Genomic DNA, 26,818 nt, shown 5'->3' with positions numbered 1-26,818 from the left:
AATGATCTCATTGAGATTTAAAACCTCTTTTTCAAATATATATATACAAATGTATGTGTATATATATATATATATATATATAATACATTATAGATTACTAGTTACTGTCGTTTGAGAGTAATTAGTTATATTACAATATTACTCTCTGAACGCTTTCCACTACTTTTGTGTTAAATAATATGAATCCCGTCCCCATTTAGAAAGACACTGTGAGAATTTACGCACGTGGTAAAGCAGCATAACGTCACTGATTATTTGAATCTCCCGACACTCCGACAGGATCAGTCAGGATGAACAGACAGCAGCCTCTCTGATCAGGAAAGTAATTCATTAAAGTGCAGACACATAGCCAATAGAAATCTATTTACGCATGATCCATCAGTGGAGCTACCGTCTTGTCAAGAGGAACCGAGCAGGAAATAACGTTACTCTTATTACTCATGGATTTGTTTTTCTGCTGCCGAAAAGCTTCTCTGTGTTGGTGAATTATATATTAAAAAAACACAGCGTAATTTCGTGTTAAAATGCGTTGTAACGCACGTTATTGAGATTGTAACGGGTATAACATTACGTTTTTTTAAATTTTTATTACTGCGTTACAGCAAAAAACAATTCATTACTGTAATTGCGTTACTTTTGCAACGCGTTACTCCCAACACTAATACTAAACTAGCATTTGCGGCATAATCCCTCAACCATGTGTGCTTTCACATAGCGATCCGGCTTTCTGAAACCATCTGCACAGGAAAAGACCGCATTTCATACAGACATAATTCTACCTATGTTACTACCAACGTTCCCGGCTCCGTACCTTTCATACAGCTCAGCGAGCCGGCATATTGGCGTAATACTCCCAGAAAATAAGGTAGTGTGAAAGCACCTAAAGAAGGAAGAGAAAGGGTTTAACAAAATAAAACAGCAAATAATAACACTTAAACCCCAAACCACGACAGGAACTCTCTGCAAACAGTTTGGAAATAAGAAAATACTGGTTAATCTTTTAAAATGTTTCTTGTGCTTGTACAGACAAGCTGAGATCAAATCTGTGCGTGTTTCATGAATAAGGGTCAACGTTTTAATGTGAAGTTATGAAGCAATTTTTATTGAGGATATGTAATGTAGTGAATTAATGAGCTCATGCCTCTTAATAATAACATGTAAGCATCCTTAGCATCTCAAAAAAGGGTGGTGTCGAGTGAGTTATCCTGACTAATGTAACTCATGTAGCCCTACAGTATTACCTCTACGATAACAGCAAATTATTCTGCCTACTTTAAGACTTTACACACACAGAGTGAGTGATTCCTGCAGGAAACAGTAAACACCCTTTCAGTATCAGACCCTCACCGCTGCGGGCTTGAAAGGTTGCAGCTGTATTATTAAACTCCAGTGTGTGTGCTGGGCTGAATGTTTCGGAGAACAGGTTCCTGAGTGCCTTGGCTGTTCTGGCTGAACGACCCGAGCTGGTGGAGAAAGTGATGGTGACTCGCTCGCTGTGTGCAGAAGGAGCCTATCAGGTGCGTCTATGCAAAGACGGCTCGTGGACCACAGTGCTGGTGGACGACATGCTGCCGTGTGACGAGACGGCCACCTCCTCTTCTCTCAGGTGAAAAATTCAGCTCTGAACTGTTTCTTGTGTTCACGTATCAAACATGCATCACTCTCATATTCCCATAGGAACTGTTCCCTAACAACTTAATAAAGATTAATACCACTGCTCCAAAAGAACATAATAACATGAAAATGAAGTGTGGGCTATTAAATGTCAGATCCCTCTCTTCAAAAGCTGTACTAGTTAATGAACTAATATCAGATCATAATATAGATTTGTTCTGTTTGCCTGAAACCTGGCTGGGACATGATGACTGTGGCACTGGACTGGTCGGTGCCTTGAGGACTGCAGCTATTTTTCATTCAGGCCTTTTAGTCAAGTCAAAACCTAAACTAAGGTCTGGCTCTTTTGAAAGCCTTATTCTTTGTATTTCAAACCGACCTGGAGACCTATGCAGATTTCCAGATTTTATTTGTTATTGTGTACCGTGCTCCCGGTCTTTACTCCCCGTTTTTATCAGAATTTCCGACTTTTCCTTAAAACAGAAAAAGTGATGATTGTATGTGATTTTAATATTCATGTGGATGTCAAGAATGAAATGCATTTAGTTCACTGCTTGATTCGGTTGGCTTCTGTCAAAGAAAAAGAGAGCATCGCGGAAACTTGAGAGGAAATGGCGTCTTACACATCAAGAAGATTCTCATTCAATGTGGCAGGATAGATTGAAAATGTATAGGAAGGCCCTCCGCAGCGCCAGAGCAGCCTATTACTCAAAATTAATAGAGGAAAATAAGAACAATCCCAGGTTCATCTTCAATACTACAGCCAGATTGACGGGAAGCCACAGTTCTAAGGAACAATGTGTCCCTCTTGACCTCAGTGATGTTTTTATGAACTATTTCAACAACAAAATTTTAGTTATTGGAAATATAATTCAGCACCTCCTGCCTTCAATGGAAGCCGACGTGCCCTTTATCTCCTCAGAAGAACCTTTAAAACTCAGTGGATATTTGGACTGTTTTGCTACCATGACCCTCCACCAACTTACTTCAGTTGTGTCCTCGTCCAAACCAACAACCTACCTCACAGACCCCATCCCAACCAAACTGCTCAAAGAGGTTTTGCCCTCAGTTGGCACTTCTTTGTTAAATATTATCAACCTTTCCTTGACAACAGGCTATGTACCTTAGTTTTTTAAGGAAGTGGTCATTAAAAAAACTTCTTGATCCAGGGGTTTTAGACAGTTACAGATATCATAACCAAGATCCTTGAAAAATACTGTGGCAAATCAACTCTGTGAATTTTTGCATAGCAACAACTTATTTGAAAAATTTCAGTCAGGGATCAGAATACATCATAGTACAGAGACAGCACTGGTGAAAATCTCTAATTATCTTTTAGATCAGATAAGGGACTAGTCTCTGTATTGGTCACCATATTTTACTACAGAGACTTGAACACTTGATCGGCATTAAAGGAACTGCTTTAAGCTGATTAAATCTTATCAGATCGCACCCAGTTTGTACATGTAAACAACAGCACAGCAGAGTCAGCCATGGAGTTCCACAAGGTTCAGTCCTTGGACCTATATTATTCACCTTATATATGCTTCTGCTAGGTAATATCATTAGGAACCACATTATAAATTTACATTGTTATGCTGATGATTCTCAGTTATACCTTTCTATCAGAACTGACGAAACCAACCAGTTAGCTAGGCTTCAAACGTGCATCAAGGATGTGAAGACCTGGATGTTTTATAATTTCTTGATGTTGAACTCTGAAAAAACCGAGGGTGTGGTACTTGGGCCTTGCCCCCTTTCGATACACATTGTCTGCAGAGACAGTTGCTTTGGATGGCATTGCCATGGCCTCCAGCACCACCATGAGGAATCTGAGATCTGTTATGTAGGACTAGGTGTTACTATCCCTTAGACTGCACATTTGGGGCATCTAGGCACTGCCTAGACTCTGCGGGTTGGTCAAGTGGGTGATGGCATCTTCTGGGTTATCAAGTGGGGGCCCTCTTTCCTCAATGTTTCGCTGATAGGCCCATGGCACCACCTCTCGTAGGAGCCTTGAGATTGATGTAGCTGCAAACCCTCTAAAGCCTACTTCAACCGGTCGGACTTCTGCTTTCCAGCCGCGTTGTTGTGCAGTGGCTGCAAGCTCGGGATACCTCAGCTTCTTCTGCTCATATGCCTCCTCCACTGCATCCTCCCAAGGCACTGTAAGCTCAATGATGTAAACGAGCCGGAGTGAGGCCGACCATAGCACAAGGTCTAAGGTCTCTGGTCTAAGGTTGGTCGACGCAATCTCAGATGGGAAGCATAATTTTCCAATCACGTGCTCCATCTAGCCGTCCTGTGCCTGGTCTTGCTGTAGCACCTGGTTGTGTCGCCATGTATATTGATCAACACATGTGTTTTAACGCACACGTAAAACAAACTACAAGGACCGCCTATTTTCACCTTTGCAATATTACGAATTGAAACTTGTCCACGCATTTGTTACCTAAAAGGCTTGGCTACTGTAACTCCGTGCTTTCAGGCTGCTCAAAAAAATCGAAGTCTCTGCAGCTAATACAAAACGCTGCTGCACTCATTCTGACTAGAACCAGTAGGAGAGATCATATCACCCCTGTTTTAGTAACTTTGCACTGGCTTCTGGTAAAATTGAGAATTGATTTAAAAATATTCTTCTTACATACGCAGCCCTTAATGGTCAGGCACCATTTAAAAAAAGTCCTTACACCACACTGCCCCACTAGAACACTGTGCTCCCAAAATGCAGGGCTACTTGTAGTGCAAGATGTAGAATGGGAGCCAGAGCCTTTCGCCATCAGGCACCTTGGCTGTGGAATCAGACCCCTATCTGGGTCCGGGAAGCAACCAACATTTCCATATTTAAGAGTAGGCTTTTAGTAAAACTTTTAGTTAGGGATGGTTTTTCTTTATTTTGTGAGAGGGCTAGGCTATTTTATGAACTTTTATCGGTTTGTTTTAGCAGTCTCCTCGTGATGGTTATATAAGCTGCCAGCTTTGCAATCTTTTTCATTAAACTCCAATTGTTAAAGTCTCACAGTGTGTGTGTGTGTGTGTGTGTGTGTGTGTGTTTCCATTTCATATAATTCCTCAACAATGCCGCTGCCTGTTTCCTCCTGATTGCCTTCTTGGTCGCCGCTGATATAACTTTAACAAGCTACAGTATCTGTCCATATGTTGTATATCTTTCCTTATATACGTGTCAGGTTGTGTATTTCATAACCTAGAATCACTTTCAACACGACCCATACATCATCGTCATCGTCTGCATCCTTCTGTCCGCACAGTTTAAAGCGTGATTATTGTTTGAATCTACATTTATTCTTAGCAGTAACGAAAAATCTGTTTCTGACATTTGTTTTTTACAGGCTGGAGCTGACAGGTGTTATACCTTACAAATATTGCACCTGTTTCATCTTGAGTTCTGTTTCCCTTTTATTTCTTAATATGCAAGGCTGGTGCTCCTCTGCCCATCACCAGATATGATTTTTAATCTGCCGTACAGGAGATAATTACTTTAACTATAAATCCTGCTTATCCTTTTTTCCCCCACATCTTTCCTCTCCAGGCCCAGCGGAAGCAGCTTTGGGTGGCTCTGATTGAAAAAGCTCTTGCCAAGCTCCACGGTTCCTACTTCTCTCTGCAGGCAGGCCGTGCTATCGAGGGCCTGTCCACGCTGACCGGGGCCCCCTGCGAGTCGCTGGCTCTCCAGGTCAGTGCCACCAACCCCAAGGAGGAGCCCATCGACACTGACCTCATCTGGGCCAAAATGCTGAGCTCCAAAGAAGCAGGGTGAGTGTCAGGAAGTCTCAGAAAAGACTGAGACAATCTCAGCGGGGGGGTGGTAATTATTTTTCTGTGCTGCTAGTTTCCTGATGGGGGCATCCTGTGGAGGTGGTAACATGAAGGTGGATGACAGTGAGTACGAGTCCCTGGGTTTACGGCCACGACACGCTTACTCTGTCCTCGATGTGAGAGATGTAGACGGTCACAGGTGAGGAGTCGAGTCTACTTTGGTGAACAGTTGAACTTACCCAGGAAATGTAGATTAAATTATCCGACACTCCAGATCTGTCTTTGACTGTCAACATCTGGATGCTCTGTTTGTTCTAGACTCAACAAAATACAGCTGAAGACAGGTTTATAACTGTGACGTAGAGGCAGTTTGTGCGGAAGAAGCATGTTCAGTTGCTTTTTTTTAAAAAAGGAAACCACAGTTTGGGATGTATGGAGGAGGTTTTGCTGCAGGAGGATTGAGAAGTTTTGAAAGAACTTTTGATGTTTGTTTTTTCTGCTATTCAAGTAAAGAAGCTGACTTCATCTCCTGATACAGATTCCTAAACCCAGGTTAAACAAGTGAAAGGATAATGTCAGTATTTTAAAATCTTTTAAACCCTTTTTTCACATTTGTTGGTACAAAATGTTTTGAATCCGTGCAGTAGATGCTTCATCCGGCAGCTGAACCTGTAGTTATTTCTGTAGTTATTTCAACACCAAAACATGTGAGAATAGGGCCCAGGTTTAAAAATACCAAAGTTACCCTTTAACACGAGGCTGTAACTGTAACACAACTTCTAAAACATGAAACATTTGTACGCCTGAACTCTTCTTCAGCTCTTCTAATTACAGCTGTAATTGTTAGTATGCAGAATCTAACTTCTTCTTCCTGTTTCAGATTACTGCAGCTGAGGAACCCGTGGGGTCGTTTCTCCTGGACTGGGTCCTGGGCGGACGACTGGCCAAACTGGCCTGCGCACCTGAAGAGGGAGCTCTGCGCCCAGAGAGCCGAGGACGGCCTCTTCTGGATGGACTTCTGGGATTTCATCAGGTAGACCAGGAATTTTTCAGTACATCGTTATCACTTACATTCTGTACAATTTCTCATTTATTTTTACACTCCCAGTTTAAACCGTGGCGTATATTGTGATTGCTTACTTAGAAAACAAAATACAAAGACTTAAATGACATAAGCAAATGCATGAGAAGCAGGTGTGTGTTTGTGTGTTTGACCCTGGCAGGTACTTTGACTCAGTGGATATCTGTAAGATTCATTCAGACTGGCAGGAGGTTCGAGTAGCTGGTGTTTTCCCACGAGGAGCCGACGTCCCGGTGTCGGTGGTGTCCATCACGGTGCTGGAGAGGACGGCTGTGGAGCTGGCTTTATTCCAGCAGGGCAGCAGGTAGGACACGCAGCCCAACCTGTGCAACATGAGTCTTCTTCTTCATGAAACGCTGAGCAATCAACACAATGTTTTAGCATTAGGGGATATTTATAAATGTGGCTGCAGATAAGGCTTATCTGACATGCGCCTCCTCATAACTGTAACTTCTTGCCATCTTGGTTTTTTGAAACCAGACGTAACTGGGAAATGTATGAGTCAATAAAAAGGCTGATCCATGTATGAAAAGACGCGTCCCAAACGTTTCTCCTTGTCCTGTGTCCTCAGGCGATGGGACACAGCGGAGAGCCACCTGTTGGATTTGTGTGTGCTGGTGTTTCGGGTGTCCTACGACAGCTCAGGTACCCTGGCGCTGGGTCGCCTGCTGGCTCACAGCCGGCGCTCGGTGAGGAGGTTTGTGGGCTGCGACGTCATGCTGGAGCCGGGCGAATACGCTGTGCTCTGCTGCGCCTTCAACCACTGGCACAGCAGCGGCACAGAGGGGACAAGTAAGGACTGTTTATCAGGATTTAATTTAATTTTTAACTTATTTATTTCTAATATAAAACCGTAACATCCCTTGACAACAAAGCTTGTCACTCAAAAAGTATTTCGAGATTTGTTTTTACAAAAAAAGGGAAAATGATAGAGAATGAAGCACCATCGTAAGGTGTAGGGTATAAATATACAGGGACAAGCTTTAGGACGAACCTCCCTCCCTCCGGCTGAAATATGAACTGCCATAACTTTTCATAATCATTGTTTCATGTCAACATCTTTCAGAAGCGGAAACACTTTTTCCTTTTCTTTTTTAAAAGTAGAAATTGTATAACAACAGTTTACACGGCGAGTGATACATCAGAGCCGAGTTTAGCTCCGAGGAAACGTGTACGTCGACGTAAACTGTGTTGCCTTGGACACCCTGTCGTGTACTTTACTGCTTTTTGATACGTCAGTGTTTACATACATGTTGCTGCTGATTGGGTAACACCTCCGGGCACACCGTTTCGAGGAAACATGTCCTTCAATGCGGAAACTGTAGCAAACCGGCATAAAACGTTGTGAGCTTGAACTCGCCCCAGCTGCAGTGGGCTCTTTAAAGAAAAACGGTGCACACAATGGAAACAGAATTATAACCTAATGAAAGGACAGAAAATATAAAATAGTTAGGGGGTCTCTTGTAAAAATGTTAAAGGTTCAGTGTGTAAGTTTTAGTGGCCTCTAGTGGTGAGAGTTGTGAATTGCACCCCCCCTCCCCTATCCAAGCGAGTTGCATAGCTACGGTGCCTGAGACAGGACAAACGATGTCATCTGTGACAGTTGCCAGTCAAGAAATGAGGTTTCTTTTGATAGATATATTAAGAAATTATATTTACTTGATAATTCAGTAAAATTATATGTTTTCATGAATATTATTGTTATTTGTTCATTAATAGTAAATAGTATTCCTGTTTTGTTTGGACTAAATAAATCTTCATTTGAACTGCGGGCACTTTGCCTATAGTCTGCATTTGGGCCCACACCTCAGTTCTCTGCTCCCCCCATGACACCTGGCTTCATGGGATAAAGACCAAATGTCACTTCTCTTCTTACTTCTAATAAACCAGAGGGCTACTCAGAGACTGCATATTATTATTATTATTATTATTATTTCCACTTCTTCTTCTATGGACGCATTTATTGTAGTGACGGGCGTCTACACTGCCGGAATTATACAAGCAGAAGAAGAACGCTGTGATGACGGAAAGAGCTCTGTAGTGCTGTTTGTTCGTTGCTACGGTAGAAACATGACGACAAAATACAGCGACCTCCATAGGAGGGGGTGCCCGTGGTTATGTAGATATAAATGTCTCATTCTGAGGTAATAAAACCATAACGGCTCATTATGTAAGGTCTTTATACACCACTGAAAAAATAGTAATGGATCTTATATTGCATTTCTGTCAATAAATCCTCAGAAATATTACACACTGAACTTTTAGTTGCTGTTTCTTTTAGTATTGTTTTCTCAGATTTAATTATCAGATATAAGTTGAATCTACACTTATGTGATTGACTGAAAATGCATTTGTGAATCGAGCCACGGCACAAAACTGCAGTGAAGTTCACACGTAACAAAACAGTTTGCATATAAATACAACAACATCCAAATATGGTTTTAATAAAAATTACTCTTAAATAGGCCTAAATACATTTGTGGAGAGAGTCATTTTTTTATTTAAATCCTGAAATACATTTGTGAATCCTCCTGTGTGCGTTCAGTAATACTGACACTGATCTGACACAAACGAAAAGAATGATTTTTACTTTCATCTCTTACTTAAGTCCAAAACGTCACTTTTAGCCGGCTGATTAACACGGAGCTGAAATGGATTTGCAGAACATTATTAAACTCTGTTAACAAGCCACTGTTGTGTCTTTTCAGCGGGCTGCGGCAGATCAGAGGTGCCGGGTTACATGCTGGCAGTCTACAGCTCCAGACTGGTGATGGTGGAGCAGGTAACGGCCTCCAACACCACCATCGCTGACGCCATCATCCAACTGGCAGAAACTAAAGGAGAGAGACACGAGGTAACGTGTCCAGGTGGTCATCAGATCAGTTGTAAATACATATTAAAGACACGTTCCTGGAGTATTGTATGTATGTGGATTTGATTAAAGAGTGAATTAAGGCTGAAGCGGTAAAATCATTTAAACTCTAAACAAGCATCCAAAACCAGCAGCTCAAAACAACTGATTTGTCTGTTTTGCATGTGTGAGGTGGAGGCATCAACACACTGTAACTCCACTGCACAGTACAGACAGACAACAGATGAGCACTAACCTACATTTACTGTGCTTAATGTAAAACTTAAAAGCAGATCTTTAAGCAGAGTCCTAAAAAGCCGCCTGTCCCCTTTACTGGCCTAGTGTCGGAGCGCGGAGTTATTCGGATGTATAAAACCTCTTAAACCCCACCGGGTTGCCTGCTTGAGCTACAGTAGGTCTAAGCTGCTTAGATCATGAATACAAATACAAATGTTTAAGCTTTTGTCAGTTTGGACATACTACACATCGTTAGATTAGTTGGATTCTCCACAATTCAATCGATCAGTTCATTTTGCAGAAACAACGAGCCCCAAATTCCAGATCGTAAAGAAGTGAGACGACATGAAAGTGCCAACTGTGTCCGTTCCTCGTTTAGTTTTTAGTCCTTTAGTCTGTAAGGGTCCACCGATCAAAGGAATGAAAACAGCTTTTAATAAAACTTAATCCAAGTTGGGAATACTGCCACATGTTTCTCTGATTCCTGCACCTCCTGTTTTTGTTACCTTGCTGACCACAAAATTAAAAAGCATAAGCCGTCTGTCGGAGCCAAATCAAATGAATGGTTTGCAATTGATATGTTTTTTGATAGCATCATTTTTATACGGGTAATATTCTTACTGGTTGAAATAATAATTTGATAGTAGCCTATTTCACATCTATGCCGAGCGAGAGTTTTGTGAGTCCGGTCTCAAATACAGGCAGGGTCAGTTCAGTGATTTTAACAAATAAAAGCGCGGGCTATTAATTTAAGTTTTACAGTATTTAAACACCCCATGCGTCGTCACAAAAAACCTGAAATCAGGCGGTTTATCTGATTGTTTAGAGGTACATGTTTCTCACAGGACAGCAAACACATACATATCTTACAGACCATGATGCATTGCTGCAGATTAAACTTCGCAACAGGACATAAAGGAGTTAAAATATCTACAGCTGTAAAATGCAACATTAATGCAGCAGGAATAATAATCCAGAAACATCAGATATAACAGGGAACATGAGTACTTATACTTTTTATACTTGAAATACATTTGCTAATAATACTTACACACTTTTACGTGTAGTGGAGTATTTTCTCAGTCCTGATTTGGTAATTTGGCTGAAGTAAAGGACCTGAATTCTTCCTCCACCGCTGGTTTCAGGGTCGAGAGGGGATGACGTGTTACTACCTGACCCACGGCTGGGCGGGGCTTATCGTCATGGTGGAAAACAGACACCCGAGGCATCACCTGCATGTGTCGTGTGACTGCAGCGACAGCTTCAACGTGGTGTCGACGCGCAGCAGCCTCAAAGCCATCGACAGCATCCCTCCTCTGCACAGGTTCACTGCAGCACACATCACTGATTGAAACCGGATAGACTGACGACAAAATGATTAATCGTTGCTGGTTACAATCTCTCAAATATAAAGATTAGTTTAAGTTTGTTTCAAATTATTAGAAACTTAAACTGTGGGATTCTTAATGATCTTTTCGGCTTAGAAAAAGATGTTTAATCAAACAAATAAGGGTGAGCCGCTGTTCTTGAAGTTGGCACGTAAATAAAATATAATATTTAGTAATGGTTAATTATCTAAATATGTGGAGAAATCTTTCCTGAAGATTGTGTCAGAGATGATGCATATGGTTTGTTGTATAGGGTTTTTAATGCAGTGTCCAACTTGCTTCCTGGTCTCTGTTCCTATAAATGGGACCATAATTTACTAAATGAACATCATGCTGTGTTGAAGAAGTCTTGAAACTAGCGACTGAGACCATAAACTCATCAGGAAAGTGTTTACTGAGGGAATAAATCAGCTGAGAAGTAGAAACATTTTCTCATAGACTTCTATACAATCACACTTCTCTCTGCAGCCGGTGGAGTCGCCCCCTGCTGGCTTCTGGAGAGAACGCAGGTTTAAGGCTTAACTTCTTAACTTTTTGAGTTTCGAATAGAAATTATTAATGCAAAGTTTTTTCATCAGGCAAACATCTATTTGTACAAAAAGCAGAATATACTGGATATACAGACAGAAAGGACTCACATGGCTGTTGGCTTAAAGACCTTGCAAGTTAATCAAGTTGTTTGGGAGCTTCACTGTGCGGACAACCTCAGCCTTTTCTGTGGATGAGGTTCTTTATGGTGAAGCTCTTGTTTTAAATATAATCAGGCCTTCAGACCGAAAAGGGGCTGCGTTGGTTGAGGCATGTTGCTTCAGGTACCAGTGAGACATGACATGAGACACGACCCAGGAGGTCTAGGATATTTGAAGCTAAAGACAGAAAATCGCTACGCAGAATTTTATAGTTTCACAGCAGTGGAAAGTCACTGTTTTACCGTCTGTAGCGACCATCATGAGTTAAACTGAGGAAATACAGCTTTCACGGTACAAAGTCATCTACCAGGAATGTGAGCTTGCATGTTTTGCCTCATTGGCTCCTCCTGAAGATGTAAATCTTTAAAAACAGCACAAATATATAGTTTCATGTTTAAAAAGGCAAAGTGATTTCCTAACACAGCTTCTTGCTGTAGTTTCTATCAAACAAACAGAAAAAGTGCATTTGTTGGGGACTATTTTTTCAATGGCGGATGAATCCAGTGCAGCAGTGAGACACCTCTTCAGCCTGGCTTTTTGATTGAGGCATTATTTACTTTATTTTACTCATTTATTGTATTGTATTTATGATGCAAAGTTATATTCTTTTAACTTTTATTGGAGCTGTTATTTTATTAATATGCTTTTTTATCCCTCATCGATTGTTTTTTATTTTATTTTGTCTCTTTAATCAATTTTATCTATCTCTATTTAAATATTATGATGATGACTATTTGTAGTAGTAGCAGTAGTAGTAATAGTAGTAGTATAGCTTTTAGTTGTATTTTATTGTATTTCATTGTCATAATTTTAATATTTGTTTTGTATTTTTAAACTATTTTATATAGTTTTTAGTCTCTATTATTATTATTATTATTATTATTATAGTAGTAGAAGTAGAAGTATAGTTGTTAGCTGTATTTTATTGTCATAATTTTAATCTTTGTTTGGTATTTTATATAGTTTTTAGTCTTGCTTTTATCTAACTCTATTTTATTATTATTAGTTTCATTATTATAGCTTTTAAATCTATTTTATTTCACTCTGCACTTGTTTATTATCGACTTGAATTAATTATGCTATACAAATAAGATTTGATTGAAATACACACACACACACACACACAGTACTAAACTTTACTAACTAGAGGTTTTATTTCTCTCTCAGACAGGTGCTTGTGGTTTTGTCTCAGCTGGAGGGAAACGCCGGATTCTCCATCACACACAGGCTGGCTCACCGTAAGGCCGTCCAGGCTTCTCTGGGAAACTGGAGTCCCTCTAAGACGACACACAGTCCGGCTCTGAGCCCAGAGACAGCAGGTCTGCATCAGCCTCGACCCCTCTGACCGTACAGGAACTGGGAGGAATCAGATTAAAGATCTGTTTCATACACGAGACACCAGATCTCATCACGGAGGCAGCTTCTGTAAAGAACAGCCCAGCACTTTAGAGAGGTTTCCCCCTGTCTGTTGCTTTGGTGGAAAAAGGAATATTTCCCATAAATGTTGGACTATTTTGTAAAGAGTTTTTAAGAGTCAGAGCTCCTCGGAGACAGAAATAATCTCACTGATTGATTCAAACCTCAGAAGGCAAAACCAAACAGCTGTGCAGCTTTTTATACGTCAGGTTACACAGTGGACTGAAGACAGTACAGGTGGAACTCTGATCCACTCTCAGCACCTTTCATAGGGACTATTTCTTTGGTTTGAAAGTAGTCACTATGAAAACTGTTCATCTTGTATTCTGTGAATTATCCAGGGGCTTCGTAATTACGCTTATTCATTCATTCAAAAGTCGTATTTCCTCTTTATTTCATCAACGCTGTTGGAAATTCAGGCATGGGATCATGGGAGTTGTTGCCTTCAGCACCACTGCCTTCACTGCAGTCTGCTCGTGAGGATTTTACCAGGCGCTGAATTATCTACAGAGGGCTCCTCTCCAAAATAAACAGACCCGGAGAATTAAACCAGTAAAAACATTGAAATCTCTGATGCAGTTTGGTGGAAACTGGACCGGTTTCTTCACATATGTCCAATGACTAAAATCCTTCATCCAGCTAAAATATATAGTTAAAAAGTATATCATAAACATGTGGTTGAAAACTGGATAAAGACTCCGACACATAGGGGATATGATGCCATTGACAGGCGACCAAATGAAACGCGCCGTTACCTTGATTCAAACTACGGATTTCTTTGGTTTTGAACATTGTTTGAAGTACACAGCTCATTAAAATATATAACATAGTGGTTTTTAAACATTTTAATGCAGGAAAGGTACATAATATATCTTTAAATGTTCATTTTGCCAGCCAAAAAAAAAAAAACACACTTCCCACATATCATTTGAAGTATGTAAAAGTTGTACTCTAAAGCACCCGTACTGTATGTCCCAGTGCAACACCAGTTATTTGCTTATGCAGAGAATGAAATGAAATGTGTTTTAAACCAGGTGCCAGTAAAATACTTGAATAATGTGAGCCACCGAGCACCTCATTGAAAGGCGTTATAACGTTACGCAGGAGCATCAAAGAACCAGCCTGTTACACACTTACATTCAATAAACATAAACTGATTTTTAATTAAATTTCTGTTTGTGCTGCAGCTTAAAGAGGTCATACTCTGCTTTTTGGCTTTTATCCTTTATTGTGTTATATATCTTTTTTGTGCATGTAATAGGTTTGCAAAGTGAAAAAGCCAAAAGAGAGTTCCCATCTCCCACAGAAAACTCTGCCCCTGAACTGCCTGAAAACAGCTGGATTGCAGTCCAGCATTTATCTGCGTCACTATGTAACACGCGCCATAATCCGTGTGACATAGTGACGCAAAAACACTGGTGGAGAAACACACTGAGCTGCAGCACACACAGTGACAAGACGTTATTACGTAGGAACTGCGCACGTGCAACTCCCAAAAAAGATCAAATAGAAGTGAGATGCTTCACTCCGTAGCTAAAACGGACCGTTCAACACACAGGGTGAAAATAGTTGCTGCAGCAATGTGCAGTATTACAACACAAATATGGTATTTCTTGAAAATTAAACCATGTAAACATATTCTGGTACATATTTTATTTATTTTACTTATTTAAACGAGCGTTCTCTGCTTCACTTCTTTTGAGAGGCCAGTATTTTATAACTCACTGGATTAGGAAAAATAAAGTTGTGCACTAATCTAACTCGAAGGCCGGCTGGTTCATTCTCTGTGCGCTGCTGCTTAATACTGTATTTTATAACTCTTTCAGTGAAAAACATTGCAGGACAGACACTTTATAGTACGTCCTGTTTTGTTTGTGCAGATACAGCACAGGTAAGTGTGTGAACTGAGCCTGTAACTCAAAGTGAGATTATTTATTTCTGTCTTCAGAGCAGCTCTGCCTCTAACAGATGTCCAATCCGTAAGCAGAAGATTCACATTCCTCCACACAGACATGTACAACAGGTGTAATGAGTGAACACATGATGCACTTTATGTTTTACCGTTACTTTTCAGATCACAGCTCTTCAGGTCCAATCTGTCTTAATTGCACTGGTGATAGATAAATAGAAGTTAACTTAGCTTAGTTGTGTCTGAACTGGCTGCAGAGAATATTCACAGTGATAACACAAACATGGTCTTTGTCGTACCGCAGTCTTAATACTTAACGGTGAAACATGTAGGATATTTAAATAAAGTCTTTTTAGAGTGGAGGCTGGCTGTGTGAAAAAGCATTAGCACTTTATGAACCTTATGCTTGATTCTTGTGTTTTACTTTACTTTATTAAAGGAGATAGTTACTGATCCAAATCCCATTGTTAGAGAAAACATATAAAACTATGCAAATATTTGAAAGCTGTTGTGAAACTTCGTCCATTAAAACATGTGCAGCTCTTTATCTTTGGCGTATCTATTATATTTGTTAAGATTTATTGTGTTAAATGTATTTAATTAAGTTGTTTTGAACGTCCATCATAATCGCTGGGCGAGTATTTTCGACAGCTCAGCCTCTGATTGGTTAACAGTCGTTGGCTCGGTTGGTTAGGATTGGTTAAGGTCAGCGTAAGGGTGGGACTAGGGTTAGAGGTAGCCAATCAGAGGCAGAGTAAGGGGGCGGGACTTTTGACTCAAAGCTCGTGTCCCGTCGAATTAGATTTGCCGAATGTGTGGGCAGGACTGATGACGCGATTTACGTCACAGATGAAAACCAAAACACTGGCTGCTGCTGTTAGCCACCTAGCTAAAACACGATTATAGCTAATTTTTATATAACAGCAGCTACGAAGGATCCGTCGTCAAACAGCACCGACACAGGTGTGTGAATATAATGTTGTTGATTATGTAGCTTAGCTTTACGTGCGTGTTAAGGAGCTAATAGCTCGGTGAAATAATGTTTCATTGTGTTTGTTAGCTTCATCGTGGCAGCTAACGCTAACGCTACTTAGACTGTGTGACAAAAGCTGCAGCGACGTTACGACTCGGACACTTTAGGGGATAAAAATGATAAATTAGGAATTAAATGGGAAAAGGTGATAAACGTCAGAAAGGTAGATACGGTTAGCTACACGTTAGCAGTGATTCTCACAGGACAGCTGCTAAGTTTTTGTCTTGCGATAGAAACAAAGACGTAACGTTAAGTTAACACATTAAAGACAGGTGGGATAAAGATCCTGACTACGCAGTAACTTAGTGTGACTGTTTTGGGGTGTTAAATGTTCATCAGCTGGCCCCTCATGCATGTTAGAAAACCCTGTCCTTCCAGTTCCAGCCAGCTAAACCCACCTCCCCAAAACTCCTCTCTCTCACCTTTAGATCTCTCACAGTTAGCTCTTAATTACTTTTAATAATTTAGTTTGAATTATATAATTAGGCAATTATTTTTATTGAAAATCAAATGCATGTTTTAAACAAACGTCCACAACCTGTGCTGTATGCACATCATGCAAGTTTAATTCAATTATAGTAATGTTAATGATGATGATAATATTGGGAGTGGTAATAGTTGAGGATAGAAGGACGAGAAAGCACAAGACTAGAAGTGAACATGCATTAATGGGATGAGGTTGTAAACAGAAGGAAAGAGAGAGGAGCTCAGTGCATCATGGGAAGTCTCTGCAGTCTTGGCCTTTATGGCAGCATAAATAAGGGATGGTTCAGCCCTAAATGTAAGCTTTAGTCCACAAGTCGATACAAATATTGCAAACTAATTTGGCTTACATCAGTCAGTACAATAATAGTCCACGAACACAGTGTTGCAGGCCGTGTGGACGGATAATAAAACCTGCAAAACAGGAGAAATGAACAACACTGGAGACTTGCTGCCGTTGGTCTTGCCAGAATTTATGTAATAAATACAGTTATTTAAGTCGATCAATAAAGTCTTTTTTTCACGACACTCATTTTCCAACTAAGTTACTAAATTACAATAAGTTAATCAAAAAAAACACAGTTCCTTACACAAATATGATAAATAATCCACCTACTCATCGCCCCTTGTTCGACCCTTTAGAAGGGAATATGAACCTTTTCACCATTTACAGTGTGCTTCCGTGGGCGCTGACATTGCTTTGTGACGTCATTCAGCTGCTACTCGTGAAGCTGGGGTACATATATTTTTCCCTGAGTTCACAAGTAGGTAATCCGACGTCAAGTGGCGTTCCACAGTACTTTTTCTTGTTGGAGATCGGTAATTTCAGAGTTCCGCGTCACCTGGAACGCAGCATTAGATGTCAGTTTTCCAGTCAGGATTTCGACCCACGTCACATCACAGCACTAACTGCTCTCCTCGAGCTCTTAAATGACACCAGCTTCAACTGTTTTCGATGTTTTTGTCTCAGTTCCTGTCGTGCCTGTTGGATCCGAGCGTCAGGATAGGGAAGCAAAGTGAAGGGGCAGCTGCCGCCGGCGCAGCGAGCCTGGTGGACAGGATGTCAGAAAGTCCAGAGAAGAGCGCCTCGGTGTCGGCTCAGGAGCTGAAGGAGCAGGGCAACCGCCTCTTTCTGAACCGCAAGTACCTGGAGGCCGCTGCCTGCTACAGCAAAGCTATAGTAAGGACCAGGACTGTCTGTCTGCTGCTGTATGTTCAATTTAACGTTTAAAGAGCAACTGCTGTGTGTATACAACATACAGGAGTTTCTCCTAAAGATGTCTCCTAAAATTATACACTTTTTAATCTTAGTATTGTGCTTAATGGTAATACTGAGAGCCCTTCCCTTACGCTTACATTTTTTCACATATTGTCTTTATACGTCAACAGCTTTACGACAAACTGAGACGGACCTAGGCTAGTGTGGTTATTAAAGGCAGAGAGACGAGAGTCAAACCGGACTAAGGGCCTCGTTGTATATCAGATTTTAGATTTGGCAAGAGGATCAGGTGTCAGTTCTGTGAGTTGAGATTTTGTGTTCAGCATCTGGAGAGAGAGAGAGAGAGAGAGAGAGTTGGATGGGTGCCCCCTTACAGTACTCGTGTCTGGTCTTTTCCCCTCTTTTAGAGCCACAGTCCCGCGGTCCCGGCGTACTACACCAACAGAGCGCTGTGCTACGTGAAGCTGCAGCAGTACGACAAAGCCCTGGCAGACTGCAGACTCGCTCTGGAGCTGGACAGCCAGTCGGTGAAAGCTCACTTCTTCATGGGCCAGTGTCACCTGGAGATGGAGAGTTATGACGAAGCCATCGGCAACCTGCAGAAAGGCACGTGGGATTTAACTCGCGTTGTTAGCGACATCTAAAGCTGCATTAACCATAACACATTAGAAAGTAGTTAGATGCCTACTTCCTCATCCAACAAGCGCAGAGCAACATTATCATCCAGTTGAAGTGGAGTTTGTGTCACCTAATGAATTTAAGTCCTCATCGTCTAAACTCCATATCTTTAGCTGCTAAACGCTCCGCTGTGCTCACCAGCTCGCCTCTTAACTGTGTACGTCTACTGTTTGGTCGTGTACCGCGTTTTTTAGCAGTGGTGCAATGTAACGAAGTACTTGAGTGACTTGTACTTTCCATTGCATGCCACTTTCTACTTCTACTCCACTACTCAGAGAGAAATATTGTACAGGTTTAGTTAATAGTTACTTTGCAAATTCAGATTTTATATACACAAAACATATGAAGAACTTTTGAAAAATGATGCACTGTAAAAAGGAAACAGTTGATAACATCTGCAACTATTTTGATAAATGAAAATAGCTTCAAAATGCTAAACTCTTAATGATTTCGGCTTCTCAAATGTGACAATTTGCTTTTCAGTAAACAGGGGATGCACCAATCTTTACCTTTTTTAGTCCCGGTACGGATACCAGTACCTGGACTTTGGGTATCTGCTAATGCAGAGTGCAAATCCCCGCACCAAGTTCCTGTCAGCTTTTACAGAGGAGCAACAGAAAGCGTCCAGACTGGAAACATCACTAACATGGGATGTGCACGGCCCAGGACCGGAGGGCTCTGCAGAAGGGGGATTAAAACTGCTCAGAAGATCATTGGTACCCATCTCCAGAGCATCAGTGATATCGGTGAGGTGCCTACACAAAGCCCAAAGGATATTAAATGACGGTACCCACCCAGCCACAGCCTGTTCACCCTGCTGCCTTCTGGGAAGAGATAGAAGTGTCTGCTGCAGCACCACCAGACTGCAGAGCAGCTTTTCCCCCCAAACAATCAGACTCTTAGACTCTAATTCATCCTCAGCGCTGCTCCATTGATAGCTTATTTCTGTTTACCATTTTCTATAATTGCTTTTAAATTACTGTATATTGTCTGCTCTGTAGCAGAAGGGAGTTACAAACGCAGTTTCACTTTACAACTTGTGACAAGTAAACCTACCATCTACATCGTACCTTCTACCTTTGAATTGTTTTTCTCCAGCTTATAACCTGGCAAAGGAGCAGCGGCTGAACTTTGGCGACGACATTCCCAGCGCTCTGCGGATAGCGAAGAAGAAACGGTGGAACAACATGGAAGAGAGGAGGATCAACCAGGAGAGCGAGCTGCACGCCTACCTCACCAAACTCATCCACGCTGAGAAAAAGAGGCACGTCGATCTAGAAAACGTGACACGCTGAAATAGATCAGGTGCTTTCTTCTCCCCCAGACGGACTCCTGATCCTTAATTAAATTGAAGTGTGTGTTGTTTAATCTGCAGGGAGCTGGAGGGCTGCCGGCAGAAGCAAGAAGACAAGTCAGACGACGGCAGAATTCAACACAATCTGAATGAGATCCACACAAAACATGTAGGTTTTTTTCTTTTATTACGAGAGCTTTGTTGACTTTTTTTTTATTTTTAAGTTAACTTTTATTTTTCCAGTGTAGTCGTGTAGCAGGGGAAATGGATTTCCAGTGTTTGAGGTTAAGTTTCTTTTTTTGTGCCCTTTTTTTCATTTTATGTTGTTTTTGGGGGGGTTAAGACAAAATAATCATAAACACATAAAGACATAGTCCCCAAAACACTGGTCTCCTTTCTCCTCAGAAATTGTAGTGAATCAAAATAAGATAAAGAGAAGATAAAAACAAAATTACAGATAAATAAAATATACATCTTACTAATTAAATACATTATTAATTCCATCAAACCTCACCTCCCCATCCACCCTTCCCTGTGGCCTAAGTACTTTTTATAGTACTCTTTATAGTTATAGTTAAATCGTGAACTAGCATATCAACATTGTTAGTTACAGTATTTTATGGAGTTACAAATAATTAACAATTTGAATAGACATAAATGGGATTAAAAAAAAAACAGATAAACAAATAAATACATTTTATAGTAAAAAGCAAAAAAAAAATAGTCATAACAGTTCATATAAAAACGAGTTTGAGTTTCTTAAATGCAGTTTAGATTTCGAATCATTAAGCTGACTTTAAATTACTTTGTTCAGTTCAATACAAATTAATTCTGTTTGCATTTACATTTGAAATGTACATATTTACATAAAAGCCTGCAGCTCTCGTGTCTCAGTCTGCAGCTGCTCTGCTGTTGCTGACACTTGTGTTCTTATTAAAAATGAACCAGATTGTCGCCTGCAGTTTGAACCGCATCACAAACACCTATATTAGTTGACTGATGTTAGTGACATTAAAATCTGCAGTGTTTGAAACGTACTTATACTAACCGCTTCAAATTCATCACAGCTCACTCGCCTCCGTTCAGACTCTACTAGTAGTGCCAGAGTTGCAGCTGGCAGACAGTGGGCCTTTCTCATTTCCCAAATTTGCGCCTTCTCGAGCCTGTGACCCGGGAAACGATCTCCGCGCTCCATCTTGAAGGACATCTCAGTTCTTAAAATGCACCTAGAGGAGCGAGGATCGAGGAGGCTTTCTGGAGGAGCTGTAAGCGAGGATACAGCGGCGTATCCTTTGCGGAAGTCTTTTCAGCCGCTGTGATGATTAAAAGAGGCGTGACACATAGCAGGACCAACCCGTGGCCGGAGCAGGACTTGTATTCGTAAGGTGTAATTCTGTTTTCAATTCAAATTAGCTTTGTTGGCATGAATGATTATGAGTTTTCTCTGTCTGTTTATTACTGCAGGCTTTTGTTTTGACTTAACTGCACGGATGGAAACGTTTAAATGACTTGACAACATCCTCTCTGATCATCAAAGTAAAAACACTCATCCATCAATATAACACAATAAAGAAATCACCTGCAAAACTGCAGCGGCTTTCTGGAGATATGATCTGTAGTCTTTATTGCCAAAAACTGGTCTGCTGCTCTGACAGATGGACAGATGATGCAGCTGTGCAACAGGTCAGATTTAACTGACCTTTAAAATGACGCTCCGAGAAAAAGGACATCTCTTTTCGTTAAACGCCCGTTCCCTCGAATCCTCGAGCTCGTATCACGGGTGGGAGGGACTAAGACGCGACGCAAGGGGGTCGAGGATCGAGGAGGCACAAATTTGGGAAATGAGAAAGGCCCAGTGTGTGAAACAGGTATCCTCCATATCACTCTTTCACATTAACAGAGAACACACAAACCTGACGCCTCTGCATGGATCTTACTGCTCAACACTGTGTGGAGCCTAAAGATCATCTGTAGGAACAACCGGCCGTACTCAGATCTGCGCCTGTTATTCAGTTCAAAACACTAAAAGGTCTATATAAGGCAAAAAGCTCGTCACATAATGACCGCCTGCTGGAGTCATCATATACATTTATTCATATTCTCATCATATTCATATGTCCAGTTTATTAGTGGGGGGAAAAAATCAATACAGCACAGTATCGTGATATTTTCCTCGGCAATACTGTATCGATGCACAGAAGCCAAGTATCGATCTTTTATTATATAAATTACACATGAGAATTTGACTTTTTTGGTACTATAATAATAAAATCAATTGTTTTTTCAGGCCACTAGAAAAAGAGTTTTCCTTTGGGGATACAATTTAAAGTTGGAAAAAAGTGATAAATTCCAATACATCGAAATATGTTTAAAATCCCAATTATATGACGTATAAGTATCATGATAATATCGTATCGTGGGGCCTCCGGTGGTTCCCACCCCTATTTATTAGGTACACTCCATTTCTGTAGAACAAAGCTTTGTTCTGTGATCTACAGGCTGCACAAGAACGTTACACGTGGCTTGTACGAGATGTAAATAAGTCGCACTGAAAACTCCCTGGAGTCTGGTGCTAAAGTCGACAGCTCAGTGAAGTTATTCTGACTGAAATCTAATTTGATCCTTGTCATTTCGTGTTTACTTCAGTCGTAGTCCTGTTTTAACCGGTTCATGTTTGAGGATTTTGTAACCTAAAAACAGGCGTGTTTCTCTGCAGGACAAGTATCTTTCAGACATGGAGGAGCTGTTCTGTCAAGTAGACGAGAAGCGGAAGGTCAGTGTTGATGAATGGAAACGAAACGACTCACTTACATGCAAACATCACCCGAAGGCGACAAAAGGAATCCAATCTGTGGATGTAGAAAAACATAACTTACTGTCCACTCTTGCCCGAAAAGTTAACACAAGTTAAATGTAGTGTTTTGTTTTTGTGTGTTTTCGACAGAAGCGAGAGATCCCAGACTTCTTGTGTGGAAAGATCAGCTTCGAGTTGATGCGAGAGCCGTGCATCACTCCCAGTGGAGTCACGTACGACAGAAAAGACATCGAGGAGCACCTACAGGTAAAAACTCCTCCCACAGAGTTACTAAGAAGATGTTCAGGCCACATGTGTCAGATTTACTGCTTCAGTAAAAGTACCACACAAAAAAAAAACTCTGTGACAAGTACAAGTCCTGCATTTAAAATGTCCCTTCAGTAAAAGTATGTGAGTATAATCAGGAAAATGTCCCTGAAGTATTAAAACAGCACTGTCACGTCTCCTCTCCTCAGACTCCTCCTCAGTAACGTGCAGCAGGATGTTGCTGCTGCAGCTCTTTCTGACCCGTTTAGTTTCAGATTGCAGCTGATGATTCTTGTTGATTATTTCCTCCATCAAACCAAAGACTGTTTGGTTTGTAAAGATTCTGCTGTCACAGTTCCCCAGAGCCCAAAGAGACTCCTTCACAGCGCTTGTTGAGTCCAAAGCTCAACGTTATTAACAAACATTAAAGTTATTCTAATCAGAGAAGAAGCAGCAAATCTTCATGAGAGAAGCTGCAACATCTGGAAAAAAACTCTTCAACCATTAATTTCTGTCACAAGACTAATTAATAAACTGTTGGGGAGGTTTTTAACAAAACAAAAATCTGATTTTATAAACTCGTCATGGGTTTTGTGTAAAAACCTTAATGTGTAGAGCAACTGAAGCTGTCACATAAATGTAGTGATGTAAACACACATTTCCCTCTGAGATGTGGCGCGCAAGAAGTATTAAGATATCGAGTAAAAGAAAACAGTACCTCAAATGTGTACTTAAGTACACAGCACTTGAGTAAATGTACTTATTATATTCCACCACTGCTCACTTCCTTCCTTCAGAAAGTCCCTGAAGAGCTACTTGATCTCGACTGTGATTGAAATGGAACTAAATAAAATAATTATAAAACTGGATTTATATTGTAACTTAAATACAGAAAGATCGAAGACAGTGTGCGTGCACGTGAAGGAACAAACGCAAGAAACAGGAACATAAAAAAACGGAGCAGGATTTCTTTAAAGAGACAAAAAAATTAGAGCTTTAAAAATGAGCAGTAATTAAGTTAAGGGAAAGATTTTAGGTAAAAATATGTTTGAAAAGACGAGTTTAAACCTGTTAACGTGTTCCCCAAACTGCTACACCAGCCTACTTATATATAAACATAAATTTTTAAAAGACGTGTTTGTTGTTTTCTTGCAGAGAGTCGGCCATTTTGACCCCGTAACGCGCACTCCTCTGACCCAAGATCAGCTCATCCCAAACCTGGCCATGAAAGAAGTCATTGATGCTTTCATTTTGGAGAACGGATGGGTGGAGGACTACTGACCAGGAAGGGAAGTCCCAGTTCACGGATGGAGAAAAGATCAGTGTGTTAAGAGCGGCTGCTGCTCTGCCAAGAGTTTAACTTCAGTTCAGACACGTCGCATGCAACATCAACATCAACCACAGCAACTTTATTCCTGTAGGGAAAGTTACAGGAGGAAGAAAGGGAATCTATAAATGCGTTTAGGAGAGATGAATGTACTTTTAACCCGCACAATCCAAGTTATAAAATCAAGAGAAAAGCCAAAGAAAACGAATCAGAAGCTTTTTAAAGACGATGTCAGTAGAGGGCGCTGAGTGTTAAACCTGCAGCATGAACCAGCTGTGGAAGAAGAAGTACTCACACCCCCTCCTCAGTAAAAGCAGCAAACTGCAATATAAAAATACCGTGTTGCAAGTAAAGGTCCTGCATTTACAGTTTTATTTAAAGGTAGAATTATACAAATATACTTACTATCAAAAGTAAATACTTATTTTGTGCAGGATGGCCCCATAGAGAGTTATTTTTTATTTTATTTTATGCTTCAGCCAAATTGAACGTTTTTCTAACTTGTTGGGTTTTTTTAATTTATTGAAGTGTTCACATGCTTTGTTTGTAAAATCCTAATTTAAGGAATCGCTGTCAGATAAATGTGGAGAAGTTATGAGTACAGTTTCGCTCTGAGATGTAGTAAATGTGTGAGGCTGAATTATTTTGGAAAAAATCTCTTAATTCCCATTTTTTTAAATTATATAATATAATAATTATATTCGATACTAGAGAGAAATATAATTTTTACATTATCTCATTTACATTAACCATCTGGTTTCTCAGTTTTCACTCAGGAGCAAAAATCTGCCTTTGAACTTGAAAGAAATAGCGATTTGACGTTTATCCTGATAATTATCGATATCGAATGCTTTGAATTGTTTTTATCGTGTAACATTTTGGCCCTAGTTTCACCTTCAACACATTTGCGGCTTCTGTGATTTAAAAAGTGCGGTATTGCAGTTTCAATAAAAATTTCAAATAATTGTTCAGCCCAAGCGAAGTACAAGTAGCAAAACAGTACATAATATATAATATACTGTACATAAACAAACATGTTTCTCTGCACCTCACTGATCCTGATTCATCATCCAAACTGGGCTCATTAAAACAACACAAAACAGGTCAAAATGTCTTAAAATGACAAACAAGCACTTTAAGTTTTAACTCTCAAAGTTTAAGGGTACAATGTTGATTTGTATTAAAAGTACTGCGGCTGTCAAGTTGTTTGTACAGAGCGTCCATGCTGGAGCTTCTTTGGAAAGTTCTTAAATTCATCAGAGCAACAGCCCCTTTTGGTTTCTGTCCCGTGTTTCCAGGGACCAGTAAGGGCCACCAGTAGGACCAGTAATGAAGTATGTTTGAGTCTGAATCAGCTGCTTCGTTTCAAATTTCCTCTTTTCATCTGTATCTCTGAGGTCAGCGTTATTAAGTCATGTGTGCCATCTGGTATTGATCATCAGTCCGTGCTGTAATCCATGCGCGGCTCAGAGAGGGAACGAACTGCTGACTACAATCACATTACTCACTCAATCAGATTATGTAAAAACTGCAGTTAATGTGGGAAAGTGTTGCGTTTGCCGCCAACCAAAAGAGTAGGAACTGCAGCGCTGCAGCAGAGATTGGTGGGTGGAGCAGTTTTGTTGTAAAGATCATTAAATCGAGATTTTACTGGTTATTTTCTGGTTTTTATGAGTGGAGTCTGGTGCTGCTTCTTTGTGCAAAAACTAAATTTGTGTTTTGTACTCGTTGATTATAAAGTCTTGTTTTGTAATAGTTGTTTTTCCAGACTTTCTGTAACTTGGTATTGACAGCAGTGTGCAAATATATCGCTCGTCTTATTGGAGCCTGATATCAAAGTTAACTCTGATGTCTCATGTTAATTGCACTTTTTATCGTTTTAGCCAGAATTAGCTGATTAAATGTTTCTTCTGTTTTTAATGTGACGATTACAATCCAGCTTTGACTCAATCCAGATAAGTCTGATTTTCTGTGAGTTTCTAAAACACTGAAAACAACTGAAGGAAGCAGATTTACTTCTTTAAGCTGGTTTTCAGTTTTCCGTCTTCCTGCACAAAAAAAAACACCTTTTCTCAGCTGCACAAGTAAAGATACAGAGACACAGATGTTTGAAATTGTTGTGATAAAATAAATGGTTTCACGTTTTCTACATCTGAGTTTTACTTTATTCTTCTCCTCTCCGTCCGTCTTCACACAAGATATTGCTGCTGTGAAATCTGAAATATTAAAGAAATGATCTGCAAACATGTTCCAGCTCCTCCTGGCGGATTCCAGGCCAGATGAGATATGTAATCCCTCTGGGGTTTTCTAGGTCTACCCATGGGTCTCTGGCGTGCCCAGAAAAACCTCCAACGGAAGGCTCCCAGGAGATCCTGACCAGATGTCTGAATCACCTCAGCTCGACTCGGATCTCTCTCCAGATGTCCGATCGTTTCACCCTCTGCTGCAAACTGCCCCAGTGCATGCTAGTTTCTGAAATCAGATTCTCTGCAAAGTGATTAAGGTCTACGACTGTAATCTTTCATTCATGTTGTAAAATATAAAAGCCTTTTACAGGCGCTATATTGAGCAACACACATCTGCTATGCACATCTTAACTGTTATCAAGGGAAAAAACTGATTGGCTTACGTGTTGAAATTTCATCCGTAGATGATCCTGATGTTGCGAGTTTGGCCCAGTGGTTTCTAATGAGAAGTTGAAAATAGGTTTTGGGGAAAATTGAGCAAAATTTAGAAATATTTATAGCAGAAGACCAGATAC

The 26,818-nt window shown here is 40.5% G+C and overlaps 2 protein-coding genes across 2 annotated transcripts; both read left to right on the top strand.

The window, feature by feature from the left end:
* Positions 1 to 1,437: 1,437 nt before the first annotated feature.
* Positions 1,438 to 13,399, top strand: LOC119896555 (calpain-15-like). The gene is made up of 9 exons (XM_038710028.1): positions 1,438 to 1,606; positions 5,165 to 5,388; positions 5,465 to 5,590; positions 6,272 to 6,424; positions 6,615 to 6,776; positions 7,044 to 7,264; positions 9,181 to 9,326; positions 10,706 to 10,884; positions 12,805 to 13,399. The coding sequence occupies exons 2-9, from the start codon at positions 5,366 to 5,368 to the stop codon at positions 12,980 to 12,982; spliced, it is 1,188 nt and encodes a 395-aa protein (XP_038565956.1). The 5' UTR covers positions 1,438 to 1,606; positions 5,165 to 5,365; the 3' UTR covers positions 12,983 to 13,399.
* A 2,389-nt stretch (positions 13,400 to 15,788) lies between these two features.
* On the top strand, positions 15,789 to 24,653 carry LOC119896572 (STIP1 homology and U box-containing protein 1-like). Its single transcript, XM_038710057.1, has 8 exons — positions 15,789 to 15,925; positions 17,449 to 17,658; positions 18,105 to 18,303; positions 19,474 to 19,639; positions 19,751 to 19,838; positions 22,386 to 22,442; positions 22,614 to 22,730; positions 23,886 to 24,653. The coding sequence occupies exons 2-8, from the start codon at positions 17,539 to 17,541 to the stop codon at positions 24,009 to 24,011; spliced, it is 873 nt and encodes a 290-aa protein (XP_038565985.1). The 5' UTR covers positions 15,789 to 15,925; positions 17,449 to 17,538; the 3' UTR covers positions 24,012 to 24,653.
* The last annotated feature ends 2,165 nt before the right edge of the window (positions 24,654 to 26,818 follow it).

This window comes from Micropterus salmoides, unplaced genomic scaffold, assembly GCF_014851395.1.
Source record: "Micropterus salmoides isolate LMB-PRFRI ecotype aquatic unplaced genomic scaffold, ASM1485139v1 Ms_hic_scaffold_10, whole genome shotgun sequence".
Lineage (NCBI taxonomy): Eukaryota > Metazoa > Chordata > Actinopteri > Centrarchiformes > Centrarchidae > Micropterus > Micropterus salmoides.
The sequence above is the reverse complement of the archived record's forward strand: the minus strand, read 5'-3'. Positions and strand labels throughout refer to the sequence as shown.

What these genes read in the sequence shown, in the direction of transcription:
- LOC119896555 (XM_038710028.1), top strand. Translation starts at nt 5,366, where the DNA reads ATGCTGAGCTCCAAAGAAGCAGG. An exon ending in CTGAGCTCCAAAGAAGCAGG is followed by an intron (nt 5,389 to 5,464) that starts GTGAGTGTCAGG and finishes CTGTGCTGCTAG; the next exon opens with TTTCCTGATGGGGGCATCCT. An exon ending in TTATTCCAGCAGGGCAGCAG is followed by an intron (nt 6,777 to 7,043) that starts GTAGGACACGCA and finishes CTGTGTCCTCAG; the next exon opens with GCGATGGGACACAGCGGAGA.
- LOC119896572 (XM_038710057.1), top strand. Translation starts at nt 17,539, where the DNA reads ATGTCAGAAAGTCCAGAGAAGAGCGCCTCGGTGTCGGCTCAGGAGCTG. An exon ending in ATCCACGCTGAGAAAAAGAG is followed by an intron (nt 19,640 to 19,750) that starts GCACGTCGATCT and finishes TTTAATCTGCAG; the next exon opens with GGAGCTGGAGGGCTGCCGGC. An exon ending in ATGAGATCCACACAAAACAT is followed by an intron (nt 19,839 to 22,385) that starts GTAGGTTTTTTT and finishes GTTTCTCTGCAG; the next exon opens with GACAAGTATCTTTCAGACAT.